Source organism: Chenopodium album, chromosome 6 (assembly GCF_948465745.1).
Source record: "Chenopodium album chromosome 6, dcCheAlbu1.1, whole genome shotgun sequence".
Taxonomy (NCBI): domain Eukaryota; kingdom Viridiplantae; phylum Streptophyta; class Magnoliopsida; order Caryophyllales; family Amaranthaceae; genus Chenopodium; species Chenopodium album.
Window position 1 is genome coordinate 10,671,172 of NC_137839.1, and position 16,650 is coordinate 10,687,821.

Here is a 16,650-nt window from a genome sequence, read left to right on the forward strand (position 1 = left end):
AGTGTAAATATGGGGGCATTTCCGTAATTTACCCGGAAGGTGAACGGTTACTCTGTAACGGTAAAATTACCGCCAACCGAAGCGTGACATGTGTCACAGATGCCACGTGGCGTGCCACGTCACATTTGTGAGGGGCAAATGTTTAGGGTAATTTCACCCTGCCACGTGGCCCAATCAGAAGCTGACACGTGTCAGCCCCCGATTGGTCTAGAATGAACCATTCCCTGCTTGGCACGTGTCATTCCAGAAATCAAGGGAAAAGGCGGCCTTCAGGCCCAAATCCCAAGAATGCCGCAAAACGGTGCAGCCCACCAATGATTAGGGTTCAGCGACCTAATCAGGGGCACAATTCCCAAAGACCCTATAAATAGGGAGATATCCCTCATTTCGAGGGTACGTTTTACCATTTATTACACCCGCTTTCTCTTACATCAGAGAAACACCTGAGCTTGGAATCCAAGCAGATCCCCACCTAAATTTCCGTACTCTTTATTCCGTTTCAAGTTACTAACTTGATCGTTGGAGGCGGAGCACCACCCAGCAGGTGTCTCCGTTTGTTTTGCAGGTACAGCTCATCCCGGATCAGTCTTCGTGACGTAACTCTCCCGAGGGACAAAAACACCCAAAACAGTAATAGTATTATTTTTTAAAAATGTGTATTAACTATTTTTAATTACACATTAACAATTTAATACGGAGTAATAAAGATAAAAGGAAAATTTGACTTTTACAATCTCTAAAAAAAACCACTTATTGGCTTTTACCACCTTTAAAAAAAAAAAAAAAAACAATTATTTTACCACCACATAAAAAAAAAAAAAATGAAAGTTGGCTTTTACAACCAATCATCTCCAACTAACGGATTTCGTCTATAAATATGTTAGTGAGGCCTACCATGTAGACGTGTTATTACATTATTGGGTAAATTTTTTAAAAAAAAATCTAAAAAAAAAACAGCCATTAACCGGTGGTTGTTGCCACCACCTGGCCGGCTACTAGCCCCACCACCGGACCGACTGCTAGCCCCATCGTCGGACCAGTTACCAGCCCCACCACCAAATCGCCACCGCACAGCACAACGCACCAGTCACCACCACCTGATTCCGACCCCCTTCCCTTCAATTTTAAACCTCAAAACCATAGCCACCGAAATCTGACCCATAAAGCCCCGTCCTAATTCCGACCACTCTTTAAACCCTAGCCACCACCAAATTTCGCACTTCTAAAACCCTAGCCACCACCTAATTCTGACCACCTCCATAGCCCACACAAAATTCTAACCCCTCTTTAGCTCCACACGAAATTCCGACCAACCGAGGTAAGTTGATTTCGTTTCCGGTTGGTTGACATGGAAGATCAGGGAAAATGGAGAGGAAACGTCAAAAAGGTGGGCCCTACTAACGAATTCATGGACGGAATCCATTAGTTGGTGACTTGGTGGTAAAGCCCAATTTTTGGAAATTTTGTTGGTGCTAAAATACAACTTTTTTTTATGGAGTTGGTAAAAACCAATTAATGGTTTTTTCATGGTGGTAAAAGTCAAATTTTCCATAATAAAATGTTGCTTTTTGTAATTTCTTTTTTTATAAAATTTGATTATTTAATTTAAAACTACACATTTGATATCTCAATTGAGTAGTTGAGTGACATGACTATTTTAAAAATGGAACCTTTTAATTTATAAAAAAAGACATTGAGGGAATTGATTGTAACCAACTTCAATCTAAAAAATACTTTATCTATTTCTATTTATTTACTTCGTTTTCATTTTAAGTTGTCTTATAATAATTATTTCATCTGTTTTATATTTTTTATGAGTTGAAATTACATTGGGATAAGTAGAATAAATACTTAATTACCCTTATTAATTTTCTTCTTTTTTCCAATTTCTTTCCCTTTTATTAAGGGTAAAATTATCTTCAACCTCTTAATTTTCCACTCTACTTATACTTTTTTTTAAGGATACTTCTTTTACCTACCCTCTTCTGGTTTAAAAAAAAAAAAAGTCATAAAACCCTATTTTATATTTTTCTTTTTTTTTTTTTTTGTTCTCATCCCTTTAACATGGGATAGCATATTTTCTTTTTTTTTTTTTCAAAAAAAATGAAAATGGAGGGAATCTAAAGTCTTATCACATGTTCACATCAATTATCCTCACAAGAGTAACTAGGCGCATATCTCCTATTTGTTTAGGATGCATATAGGAGGGTTAATTGGTGAATTCATTTAGTTTTTGTGATTTTTTTATTACTACAGTGGTATTTTTAATGTACCATTATACTTACCGTGGAATTTTTAATGTACTATTAGAGTATAAGCTATTTTAGTAGTACTATTTATAGCTATTATAAGTATTAGTAGTACAAATATTATACACTTGAAAAAAAAATATTCACCACTATTTTTGTCGTATAGCTGGGCAAGTAAATAGCAGCTATTCGCCAATACTTAACCGAGTGCAACTAGGTGCATAGCTCCTATATGTTTAGGATGCGTATTGGAGGGTTTAATTAATTGGTAAATTCACTTAGTTTTTGAGATTTTTTTTATTGTTACGGTGGTATTTTTAATGTACCATTATAATTATAGTGGAATTTTTTTTAATGTACCATTATAATTATAGTGGAATTTTAAAGCTATTTTAGTAGTACTACTTATAGCTATTATAGGTAATATTTGTACCACTAGAAAAAAAAAATTCACCACTGTTTTGTCGTATAGTTGGTATTCACTTAATATGTAAATAGCACACAAGCTAAACATGGGCAACGGGCCGTGCCGTGCCGCCGCGGGTCGTGCCTGGCCGTGCCGTGGTGGGGGTCGTGTCATGTCGTGCCTGAAATTGGCCTGACACACCCCAGCCCACGGCACGACCCACGTGCCTTGCGGGCCGTGTCGTGCCAGGCCGCGGGCCAAACTGTGCCACTTTATTTTATTTATTTAATTCAATAATACAAAATAATTAATGATAATTAAAAATTGTACAATAGTGTATGAATAACTTCATTTATTATACGGAATACGAAGTTCGATAATACAAAAATTATACAATAGTGTATAATGTAAATATGTAATAATGTAATTATTATTGGTCGTCTTCGTCTTCGTTTTCGCCTTCGTCGTCTTCGTCTCCTTGTGGTTCAAGTTTATCGGCCAATTGAGTTGATTAAGAAGTATGAGAACTAAAAGAAGTCGACGTTCCTTCATCGTCATCGTCGTTTTGTGCATAAGTACGATCTTGAGAACGAGTTTCGGCATCCAACCAATCCTTGAAGCAAACACGTATTCCAAGTGTTTCGGGTTTTAGTCTTGTTCTTCTATCGTCTAAAACTCGTCCCGACACACTAAAAACTCTTTCAGAGGCAACAGAGGAGACTTGGATAGCAAAAATATCACGAGCCATTGCCGACAAAATTGGATGTTTCTCGGTTTGTGATTTCCACCTATCAAGGATGTCGAGGCCAAACTTCTCTTCATCGTCCATGCCTTTCATAAAGTCGTAACTTAGGTACATTTGCAACTCCGAAACATCGCTTTGTGTTCTCTTACTTGATGATGATTCCGTACCTGAAAACTAGTGCAAATGTACCTAAGTTACGGGACATCATGTTAGCAGCTTGTGCAAATAAACCTTTGGCCCGTTTACCTGAAAACTAGTCGTTATTATAGCTGTTGGAAAACGGCTCTAACACGGCTAGTTTCCAACGACTATGGGACGAGCCGTGCCGTGTCGTGCCGGCGTGCCGCCTGCCATGCCACAGGCCATGCCCGTGCCAAAATCCAAAATTGTGTTCACGGCACGGCCCACGGCCCACAGGTGGACCGCCGTGCCGGGTCGGAATCGTGTCGGGCCTATGCCCATCTTTACACGCAGCTGTGCGCCAATACTTAACCTCCTCACAAACAAACATGTTGTCATGTATAGAAGTGAATTAAGAAAATGATATTGTACCCTATTTACTTGCAAAAAGTTTGGTTCAAAATTAGTTATACTTCCGCTCTTTTTTTAGGAAAAATTGCTGGGAATAATCCCACCTTTTGAACGTCCACGATAAATAATAATCCCACCTTTGAGATTTTTTTTATAATCCCACCTTCATACCCAATCCGCTCGAAATGGTCCCCGGTGACCATTAACCGGTTGAAGAGATAATTTTGTTTTTTTTAAAAGTTTAATTTACACACGTCACAATTTGATTAATCCAAAACGAAAAAATAATTAAAAAAAAAAGTAAAATCAAATTAAAAATAAAACACAGCCACTTAAGTTTCAGCCACCACCATCCTCACACACCACCCAAACCAGACCCTGGAACCACCACCACCCAAAAACCACAGTGCCGAGGACTAGGAACCCACCCCAGCCATCCCAACCCCAAAACCCCCAAACCAGACCCCAGGAAACTGTGTGAATCGAGGTCGAGGGACGTCGACGCGGTCGAAGTGGGGGACAGGAAAGGTCAGCGCGGCCGAGAAAGGGATAGAGAGGGGACTGAAATTAAGACGACGGATAAAACAAGGTCGGGGGACGACGACCAGGAACCCACCGCGGCCGGAATCGAGATAGGGAAGGGGAGGGAGGCGGCACGGCTGCCTGGGTTTCGTGGGGGAGAGAGGTGGGTTGGTGGTTTGGGCGACTGGAATTATGGTTTCAACACTGCCTGTTTCGTGGGAGAAGAAGGCGGGTGGTGGTTTAGGGCTGGGGATTTTGGTGCCGGAGCTGTCGTTGGGGTTGGGGGCGTCTGGGTGGCCGGAGCCACGGGGCAGGGAGTCAGGGGCGGCGAGGTAGGGTGGGTTAGGCTGGTGGATGGTTTTTCAATTTTTTTTTTGTTTTTTTCTTAAAAAAATTAAATTAACTTTCTTTTAATTTTTTTGACCAATCATAGGTCACCACGTGTCTTGCAACTTGTTATAAGAGGTTACTTGAGTGGTTGAGACCATTTTGAATGGATTGGATATAAAGGTCAGATTATTTAAAAATATTCCAAAGGTGGGATTATTTTTCGCGGACGCTCTAAAGGTGGAATTATTCCCAACAATTTTTTCCTCTTTTTATAATGACACATTTCTTTTGTCATGTTTGTGAACTTATTTTTTTTTTTTTGAAACCACGTTGTAAATTTCATTAAAGGAGATCAATTTCCGCCAAAGTAGTCAAGCTTTGGGGAAAAGGACCTAAAGATACAAACTCATTACAGCCTCTCGATTCCCAACGAGCAACATTATGAGCTAAAGTGTTACCCGCTCGTTTAACATGAGACAAACAAGAAACATTAAAAGCCGAAATCAAACAATGAATGTCATCGTAAATCAAGAAAATAGGAGAGAACCCCGTTGCCTTCGAGGTGATAACTCGCACCACAATTTCAGCATCACTCTCAAGATGGACCATCGAATACCCAAGCCTTCTTGCAACTTGTAACCCAAACCTGCAGGCAGCAGCCTCGGCTTCATCAACACCCCAACCAACACCTTCCTTTCGTACAGAAGCAGCTAGCACAGTTCCCTGCTCATCCCTCAACACCACTCCAAGGCCTGTTGCAGCTCCAATATGTGCGTCGCAGTTAATCTTCACGACCCCTGCAGCAGGAGCTTTCCACGAATCTGCTTGTCCAGCAGCTCTAGGAGCAGACTTGGTGGAAATTTTTGCAGCATACTCATTGCTTTCTTAAACAAAGTTCACCCATTTTCTAGCAATTTCCACCGCCACAACCTGCTTCTGTTCATATATTGTCGTGTTCCTGCAATGCCACGCAGCCCACATAAGTGCTGTCATGGTAACAAAGTCAGCCTTTTGTGCATTTCTTGACAGCCATAAAAGTCTCTCGCTGAAATTGTTATCATGGGCTGCATTGATCAACTGACTGAACGAGCTTGCTTCCCATATTTCCTTAGCAGCAGAGCACTTAAACAACGTATGGCATATTTTTTCCTCTTGTGCATTACAAATGGAGCAGGAGGAGTCAGTGGCAATGTGACGATAAAAAAGACGTTCTTTCACAGCAAGAAAGCCCTTACAAGCTCTCCATAGGAAGTGCTTTAACTTGGGTGGGCATACAAGAGACCAAACAAGGCGCCATACCTCATCCATATCTACACCTTGAGCAAGATTCAGCTCTCGATTGCACAACCAATAACCCGATTTCACACTATAAGCACCATCCTTTGATGGCCACCAAAACATTCTATCGGGAGGACAATTTGAGGCCAATGGTATAGAAACAATTTTTGCTATGTCATCCTCACAGAAGGTGCTGCTTAGAACACTCCTATCCCAAACACCACACGAGTGGTCGATCAATTCACACACCCTTAACTCCATATTGCTTGTGGGAAATGGGGAAGGGGTATTAATAGAGGAATTACCCGACAACCAAGCATCCCCCCATACTTTAATTGAGCACCCATTTCCCACACGCCATTTGAGCCCCTCCTTAAGCAAAACCCGTTCACCCCACATGCTTCGCCAAACATAACTAGGGTCATAACCCCGGTTAGCTTCAAGTACATCACATTTTTTGAAATATCTCGCTTTTAAAATTGTGTGAATAAGGGTACCTGGATTGTGGTGTAACCTCCACATTTGCTTGGCAAGAAGGGCTTGGTTGAAACATTTTAAGTCTCGGAAACCTAAACCCCCATGAGCCTTGGGGCGACATAATAATTCCCATCTCTGCCAGTGCATTTTGCTTGCGGATTCTGTGGAGCCCTACCAAAAGCGTGCAAGCATCGAGTGTATCTCATCAATAAGCCCATCCGGAAGCTTGAATATACTCATCATATATGTCGGGATCGCTTGAGCCACAGCTTTAATTAACACCTCTTTACCCGGCCTCGATAAAAACTTCTCCTTCCATCCTTGAAGCTTTCTCCATATTCTCTCCTTTAAACCTGCAAAAATTGCTTTTTTCGATCTTCCAATTATCGTCGGTAACCCAAGATACTTCTCATGTCGTTCTACTTCTCTCACCCCCAATATCTCAATTATTTCTTGCCGTCGATTTGTGCACACTTTTTTGCTAAAAACAACTTCAGTCTTGCTGAGATTGACATTCTGACCCGAAGCTCTCTCATATTTGCTGATTATATCAGCTATAACCGAGCATTCTTGCACATTTTCTCTAGCAAAAAGTATACTGTCATCTGCAAAGAAAAGATGAGACACCCTTGGGGCATTTTTGCAAATTCTAGCACCATGGAGAAGATTACTGTTGGATGCCTTAGAAATCAAAGTCGAAAAAGCATCCACACACAACAGAAATAGATACGGAGAAATAGGGTCACCCTGACGTAACCCTCTAGAAGGCACCACAGAGCCAGAAATGTGTCCATTTATCTTAAAAGCAAAAGACACGCTCTGTAAACAGCTCATAATTCGATGAATCCAGTTTGTAGAGAAACCCATTTTGATCATCAACTGCTCTAGAAAAACCCATTCAACCCTGTCAGACGCTTTACTCATATCCAATTTCATAGCAATGTTACCATCCTTCCCTTCTCTACCCCTCTTCATAGAATGAAAGATCTCGAAAGCAACAATGGCATTGTCTGTGATGAGTCTCTGCGGGACAAAAGCACTCTGATTTGGAGAAATAATTTCCCCCAAAAAAAATTTCAACTTATTTGCCAGAACTTTTGAAACAATTTTATAAATAACATTGCAGCAGCTTATTGGTCTAAATTCCGAAATCAGAGTAGGCTTTTCACACTTCGGAATTAGCACAATGCAAGTATTATTTATTCCCGCTAAGTCAATTTCCCCCCTCCACCATCTTTGGACATAAGCAATAATATCAGGTCCAACAATATGCCAAAATTTCTGAAAAAATAATGCATGCATACCGTCGGGGCCCGGGGCCTTATGTGGGTGCATCTGAAAAAGTGCTTATCTTACTTCCTCCCCTGTTGGTTCACAATCTAACATTGAATTCATCTCTGGAGTGACCACTGTTTCGAGACCTTCCATTGCACACTGAAAACCAGTCGGAGAACTTGTGGCAAAAAGCTTTGAAAAATAAGCTGCAATAAGTTTCTCGAGATCCACCTTGCTTCTCTTCCAGTCTCCATGCTCATCAAATAAGCCATCAATTCTATTATGAGCCTTTCTTTCACTAGCCTTGTGATGAAAATATTTTGTATTTTTATCCCCATCACGCAGTTCATTAGCCCGGGCACGAGAAAACCAGTATGATTCCTCCAACAAATATAGTGAGTTCAACTCCTCCGACAATTTGTTGCACATATCCAGCGTCGCACCATCCATACTCCCTTCCTTCAATTGCTTAAGAGATTTTTCGGCCTTTTTTATTTTCTTCTTTATAGATCCGAAGGTGAGTACAGTGCAACCCAGCTAGCTAACCTTTCTCCACAAACTGCCACTTTCTCCTTCAAACCGAAACCAAAAGCATCCCCCCAAGCCACTTGTACAACCTCCCCGCACCCATCATTGGACAGCCAGAAGTGCTCAAATTTGAAACCCCTATAACCACTGTCCTCCGCAAGCCTTTTCTCCGTATTCAAAATTATTGGAGCATAATCAGGCTTTAAAATGGGAAGATGTCGTACTTCAATGTCAGGAAATAAATTGCACCAACCATCATCTGCAAGAAATCGATCCAATCTTTCTCGAATAAAAGTAGCCATAGAGTTACCCCTCTCCCAAGTAAAGATACACCCTTTGTAACCAAGATCACGGAAAGCACAATTATCAATAGCCCCCCCAGAAAGCATCCATCAACCTCTCACTTCTCGGAACACCACCCTCCTTTTCAGATAAACTCAGGATTTCATTAAAATCACCAAACATAATACAAGGTAGGTTGTTGACACCTTTCAACTGAGCCATTAATGACCAAGTTTGGTGTTTAAATGCTTGTTCCGGCCAACCATATATACCAATTGCTCTCCAAATAGGCACATTATTATTATCCAAAATATGAGCACAGATATGATGCACAGAAAAAGACATGATTTGTACATTAATATCCTTCAATTCCACCACATCCCCATTCCACCCGATCTACCCACACTACTAAAACATACACCATTCGTGTAACCACAACGAGTTTTTATTTTATTAAGAATTTTTTCATCAATCATGGTCTCCATTACAAAGACAATATTTGGCCTTTCCCTCCAACACATATCTTGGAGGCTCCTAACCGCGCGCGGGTTGCCAAGCCCGTGGCAGTTCCAACTAAGTATTTTCATTGTTTTTCGAGGGTTTGGGCATCCCCAAGACCCTCTACTTTTGACATGGAAACAATAGAAGAAGCGTTACTCACATTAAGTTTCGGTTTCTTCTCAGCAACATTGGCAGGAACATTCGGACCTACATCAAGTACAGCATCCACACTCCTTTTCCTCGACATTTGATAGCAGCCTCCACTTTCAATCATATCCATATCAATGATACCATCCCTATGGATCCTTTTTCGAGCACTTACATCACCCGACAGCCTCTCCATCGAAGCCTCACCCTGCTTTCCAGTTGCACACACATCCCGTGCCTGTGTTTTTTCCTTTTCCAGCATACCAGCCCTCGGCACCTCAGTAGAATTAATCAGCCCCTCAGCGTTTACATCCTCTTCTTGCATCATAGTTGGTCGAAACACCATTTTGCCAGAATTTTCATCGGCTACTGCCTTCAAAGTGATTGCTCGTGGCTTTGGGGTAGTGACCATAACCGTGCTTGGTGAAGAGAATAATAACTTCCTTGCTGCCCCTGGTGGACCCAAACGGATTGCATTCAGATCGTTGTAATCAGATCGTTGCACTCTACCCTTCTTTGACAAGCTTTCCATCCACTTCCTTTCTATCTCCCTATCAATAGTAGGAACCTTCGAACGATGAGGGGATGCAGTTAAAAACGGACCATACTGAAACACGATTGACGAATCAGCAGTACATGTGTCCTTCTCCTCACAATCCTTATCATTGTGCCCAATTCGACCACAATAATAGCAAAAGTCACCAAGACGCTCATACTTGAAACCCACCCATTTTGTGTGTCCTGATTCTACTGCTATTTTCATACCCCTTCGCAATGGTTTATTGATATTCACCATAACTTTAACTCTCATGTACTCCTCCCAACCCAGAGGATCAGACTCATCAACCTCTAAGCACTCTCCAATACAATCCCCAATCTCCCTAGCAAACCAAGAAGAGCGCTTCCCAAACGGCACATCCAAAATACGAATCCAAAAAGGGCAAGAGTTAAAGGTAATTTCAGATGGTTGTTCATCCGCACAAATTTCTTTCAATAGCAGGGTTTGGTTATCGAAAGCCCACGACCTACCATCTAACACCTTCCTTATATCATCAGCATTAAAAAATTGAAAGACAAACAAGTTTGTATCGACAGACCTTATTGCAACGTTGTCATCAATTCGCCGAGATTTTTTAACACCCTTTTCATAGCATCAACATTGAAAGTCTTCTTTGTAAGCAATTTGCCAACCAGAGATAAAGAAAGCCTATGTTTCGAGTCACCATCATCCACCATAGCATTCGATTCTCCAAGCACAAAATTTTCTTCTTCTGTCAGTTTCAAGTTATCCCAAGCCTTCATCAATTGATCATCCATAGCACAGGAATTCGAGGGCACGATTATTGAATAAAATTAGGGAAAAAGATTGAATTTTTAATGTGTGTGAAATTTGTGAATACGAGGACGAAAGCCCTAGTCGAGAGAACAATTTTTTAGAACCCTACTCGAGGGACTTGCCAACATGTTTGTGAACTTATAAGTTCAACAATTAATATAAAAAATTATTTATTATCAAACATGTACTTGAAAATAAATATATTTTTTAAACAAATCGTACATCGCACATGCTTCATCTATTAAAAATATATACTCCGGTATAGTTTGTTAGAAAAATTAAATGCAAATATAAGAAGGAGCCCCAGTTACTCCGGTATATACTCACAGCTTTATGCATATGTTTTCGTGTCATTTTACTATTTCACTTTTATTATTAAAAAAAAAAAGTAAAATAATATATTGTGAAAGGAGAATAACTTTTCATGTCAATCTCGGAGATTAACTTGAATTCTTCCCAAATATAAGGTTTCCTTAAAAAAATGTAAATATAAGGGTGGGTACAAACGGGATGAGATGGGGCAGGCGGGCAGGGCGAGATGGAATGGGTACGGTCTAAATCAGTCGCTTTACAGTGTCTACTCTCTTTTGTCCGCTTTCTTCCCGCCATGGGTCCTGCTTCATGCCGCAAACTTGGGACCAACATCATTAAGGTGCTTTCAATTTCCTCAATTTCTTAACTTCATTTTTGTTTTTACTTTTTCACATATTTGCCATAATTTTGATTAAGTTTAGCCCTTTTGTACCTGATTTGATTTTACTTATCTGAGATTATATTGAGTTTATGGCCATAAATTTGGGCTAAATTCCATAGATAGTCGAGTCTGATTGCTTAACAATGAATACAAAAAAAGGAAGCTTGTTTATTTTGGGACAAAGAGGGTACTTCCTCCGTCCTTTAATTAGATATGCCTACTTCTCTTTATTATGCGAGTAATTTATGTTAGAAATAGGCGTCTAATAAAGGGACAGAAGGAGTATTATGTTTATTTTGTTCAACCCAATGTAGAGTCTACCTTGGGTAGATAAATGGGACAAAGGGAGTATTAACATTGATTATGTGAAATATCATCTTATATTAATCCCACTTTCTGATTAACATTGAACAACCAAATCCAGAGATCATAAATTCACAGAACTTACTATTGAACTACTGATGTTATAATGGCATAATGCTAATAGTCCTCAATATTGCCATAAATTGTTAATCCCAGATTACTATAACAATAAGACCCTCAAAGTTGAAGGTTGTGTTTATTTTTAGTTAATCTAAGTATAACATCAATATAAATTGATAGGCAAAAGTTGGAATTATTTGTAGTAAAAAATATATATATATTCCATAAACTCAATTTTAAGTGTCATCGCTCCAATAGCAATGCCAACTAGCTTATATATATATATATATATATATATATATATATATATATATATATATATATATATATATATATATATATATAAAGCGGGGTATCCAAGTTCATACATTCTTGTCACAGATTTTCTTTTAGAGAGCAATGATAAGAGAGTCTAAGAGGAAATTGTTCTTTAATCTTTAGTTCTTTATAAACTTATGTTCAACTTACATGATCGTTTGTTCAAAAAAAAAAAAAAACCCTTCGATGATGGTAGCAGGACACTACAATTTATTAATGCTACACATTTGCATCTGAGGCTGTTTTTTTAAGAAACATCTTAATTAATTTTGTTTATAAGGTAGTCTTGATGATATGTGAGAAAGAAAGTTATGCACATATTTTTTTGTTTATCAGTATGCATAGATAAGCATAACTGCATTTTGGTGTAGGATAGGATAGAACAATAATTCAATTTCGTTAAGCAGCTGCTTGCTTGTTTATTAAGAATCTGGTTGATTGAGTTAACACGAGTATCTATTTAGTGTTATTTCAACATTTTGTTCTGCCATTGGACAACTGAACATTTATATGAGTAGCAAAGAATTGAACTGTATGTTGTTGTGGTAGTTTTCATATGTTATTGATGATATCCAATTGTGTTCTTAGACTTATGTTTCTTTGTTGTATGAAGCGTTAGAATGTTAGATGGTACCATTTGTTTGGCAAAGGAATATGATAAAAATAACTGGTATGCACATTCAATATATTTTAGCTAAACTAAATTGTTGTCAGTAAATGTACACCGAAATCAAATAGCAATAAAAGAGTTTTAACAGTACTAATAATATTATGTGAATCATCCTTGCTTAGTTTTACTTCTAGAAGCATGCATTCTGCAATTTGATGTAGGAAAGAATTGAGTTGTATACTTGTATGATTGTTGTGGTATTCTTCATTTATATTGATGATATACAACCGTGTACTTAAAATTGTGTTTCTTTGATGTATGAATCGTAAAAGGAATATGACTCTTTCTATACAAACATAACTGGTATGTACATTCAATCAAATTTAGCTAAACTAAATTATTGTCAGCAAATTAAATGTACACTGAAATCAAATAGCAATAAAAGAATTTTAGCAGTACTAATAATATGATGTGAATTATCCTCGGTTAGTTTTTCTTCCAGAAGCATGTATTCTGCAATTTGATGTAGCTGAAAAATGGTCTTTCTGCGACAGGTATAAACTTGACGAGCCACCCTAGAGGCCAGGATACTGCTGCAATTCCGATACAAACACCCCACTGTCCCCAATTTAATCTTTCTGTGTTGGCAAATTTCTTGAGGAATTCAACCATCACCACCTGGAGGATAATGGTTATGGCAATGATGGCTAGGAACAACCTGTTCTTGTGTATCCCTTCAAATATGTTCTTCTTCTCCAGCTTCCTTGCATTAAATTCATTGAAAACCTGACACAACACAAAGGTATTGAATAGGAGCGTATCCTTCACTTTGCTCCCTACACCAAAGATCGATTCTCCCTTAAATTGTAAGGTCAAGAGGACTGCTATCTGGTATAGGGCTTGAGACATCAGATTTCTCCACATCACATTGGTGATGAGTGGCTCCGTTCTTCCAACAGGTGCCTTGTCCATCAATTCTTTTGCCGGTTTCTCGGTTGCAAGAGCTAAGGCACCTAAGGTGTCCATAATCAAATTGACCCATAAGAGTTGAACTGCGGTTAGTGGAACCTCACCTGCTGAAACTGCTGCTACAAAGTTGATTGTCAGAGCTGCAACATTTACAGTAAGCTGGAACTGGATGAACTTTTGAATGTTGTTGTAAACACATCTACCCCAATTCAAAACTGTTGCTACCGAAGCAAAATTATCATCCAGGATGACAATGTCTGAGCTCTCTTTTGCAACTTCAGTCCCTTGTATTCCCATAGAAAGCCCTATGTCTGCTTCTTTTAATGCTGGTGCATCGTTTGTGCCATCTCCGGTTACTGCAACCACATGGCCTTTTTGTTTGAGGCATTGCACCATAAGAAGCTTATCAAAAGGAGAGGATCTAGCCATGACGCGTATCTTGTCAACTTTCTCAATCTTTTCTTTCTCCGTGTAGCTCCGAAATTCTGGACCTTCAACAACAGCACTGTTGATGTCATCACCAGGCTGCAATATCCCACATTCAACGGCTATTGCTCGTGCAGTGAATACATTATCCCCTGTGATCATCTTGATATTTACTCCGGCATTTTGACAATCTTGAACAGCTTTCTTTACCCCTGGTCTACACGGGTCCTTTAGACCAACCATTCCGAGCAATGTCAGACCATCATCTGTGAGCTTTTCTTGATCCATTTCTTCATCTTCCTTATGTACTACTTCTTTGTGAGCAAAGGCAATGCATCTGAGGCTGCTAGCTGCCATGCTTTGAATTATCTGCTCGAAAGTTTCCTTTGCCTCACCATTCATAGACTTCAAATCTCCTGATGCTTCATAGTAAGAGGAGCATTTATCTAGTATCATTTCAGCTGCACCTTTCCAGTGTACATAAACATTTTTGTTTTCTTTTCCTTTGATTAACACGCCACTTCTTTTCTTCTGCGAATTGAAGGCTTCCACGTGAAGGATTGTACAGTCCTGGTTCAGCTTCTGCATGTCCATGTTGAGCTCCAGCACGGCCCAAGAGAGTAGGGCCTTTTCTGTTGGGCTGCCTGAGAACTCGTAATCTGAGCTTGAAGATGAACTCCTGTAGACACTTCCTGTGGTATTGAGCCCAACACCTTGCTGGATGAATGCAAGAAGATCAGCATCAATCTCAGAGGTTGTACCTTGTTCCATTGGACTCTGGCCCAACCAGACTTTTGTGACCTTCATCTGGTTCTGGGTGAGAGTGCCTGTCTTGTCTGTGCAAATGGTGGTGGCGGACCCCATTGTCTCACATGCTGAGAGTTTACGAACCATAGCCTGATCAGCCATCATTCTCTTCATTGAATAAGCAAGTGTGAGGGTGACGGCCAGTGGCAGTCCCTCAGGGATTGCAACTACAACAATCGTAACAGCAGCTGCAACTATTCTGATGACAGCATTAAGCACATCATTCACATTCGTTTTGCTTCCATTGAATTCTCTTCTGCCACTCTCATCTTTGGTATTCCCTGTGAAGTATCGTACCAACAATACTACTAGTACTAGGAAAGCCACAGCCAAACCAAGCTTACCGATAGAGGAAGTTAGCTTGTTAAGCCGAGCTTGTAATGGTGTTTGTTCATCTGTGTTTCGGCTTGCAGAACTCATCAGCTCTCCCCACACTGTATTCATTCCAACTGAGGTGACGAGCATCTTACCATAACCATCTGCAACCTTAGTCCCTGAGACTAAGTACGGATTTTGAACTCTGTCAATGCCCACATGATCACTCTCCCCTGTCATGCTAGACTCATCAACTTGTAATGAATGACCATCGACGAACAAGCCATCAGCTGGTACTTGATCTCCAGTGTTCAAGCAGACAATGTCTCCAACAACAATCTCATATATTGAAACCTGTTGTCGTCGCCCACCCCTTATTACATCTATCTTGATATTATTGCTTTGTTTGGATAGCTTTTCAAACTGTTTACTCTGTCTAAAATTACTCAGAGAAGAGACAATGATGACAAGAAAAACAGCAACAAATATGCTCCCTCCATCGTACCATCCCTCTTTCGGTCCCTTCTGCTTGATACCGAAACCAAGAGAAAGAGCAGCACAAAACAGAAGAATAAGGATGGTGAAGTCCTGAAAGGCTTCCCACAAAAAGTGAAGCAACCCTTGAGAAGGTGGTTTTTTGTATGTGTTTGTGCCAAAGGCCTCATGACGGTTAGCAAGGTCTCGCTCATCACCATCAATACCATTCTCTAGGTTGGTATTGACAGCAGAAGCAATGGAGTCTACCCCACCAAAATCTCGAAGTGTTTGTAAGTTTTTTTCTTTGGTAAGTTTGCTTAGGGATATTTGATCAACATTCGCAAATGTTTGATGCTGTGGTTCAAGGTTTAAAACAGTGTAAGAAGAAGAGTGTAACAACTTACCCTCACTGCGTTCCCTTTTCCGAGCAGGCAAGAGTAACGCTCTCGAATAGTAGATGCTAGCAAAAGCTCTTTGCCACCTTTTGCTCGGTTTACTGAGGGTTTCGGGTATCCTCAATAAAACATCAATGCAAACTAAGCTCGCATGTAATGTGCTCGTCATGTACGTTGGTATGCCTTTGTTAGCTTGAAAGCGTACTTAGCTAATACTAATATGAATGAAATATTTGGGTTATGGCTAATAGTTGAAGGTCGAAAATCGGAATATTGAGTCTAATAATATATGTCGATGTACTAGAACAATGTAATCAAAGGTTGTAAGGTTATTTTGTATGGAATGCAGTAAGTAGTTTGATATGGAAGAAAGTAATACTCCGTAATATATATATAGTCATATAGAGGTGTAGTTTATGATGTTATGCCAGCATGCATTCCCATCCATGTCCGGTGCACGGAGAACTGCCTTCGGTCTCCAAACTAACATACTCGTGGCTGCGTAGAAGTTAAGTAATCCGTAGTTAGTTATTTATTTCCTGGAATGTACGTAGAAATGTAGACGAATTGGGGAGAAAATGAGAAATGACTTGAAAGTTTTTTTTTTGA

The 16,650-nt window shown here is 39.8% G+C and overlaps 1 protein-coding gene and 1 pseudogene across 1 annotated transcript; both read right to left on the reverse strand.

The window, feature by feature from the left end:
- Nucleotides 1-5,125: 5,125 nt before the first annotated feature.
- Nucleotides 5,126-6,460, reverse strand: LOC145636663 (uncharacterized). Its single transcript, XM_081688228.1, has 2 exons — nt 5,714-6,460; nt 5,126-5,632 (listed from the first exon to the last, which is right to left on the reverse strand). Exons 1-2 carry the CDS (start codon nt 6,458-6,460, stop codon nt 5,126-5,128), a joined length of 1,254 nt encoding a protein of 417 aa, XP_081544354.1.
- A 6,650-nt stretch (nt 6,461-13,110) lies between these two features.
- On the reverse strand, nt 13,111-16,346 carry LOC145634581 (putative calcium-transporting ATPase 13, plasma membrane-type pseudogene; annotated as a pseudogene).
- Nucleotides 16,347-16,650: the final 304 nt, after the last annotated feature.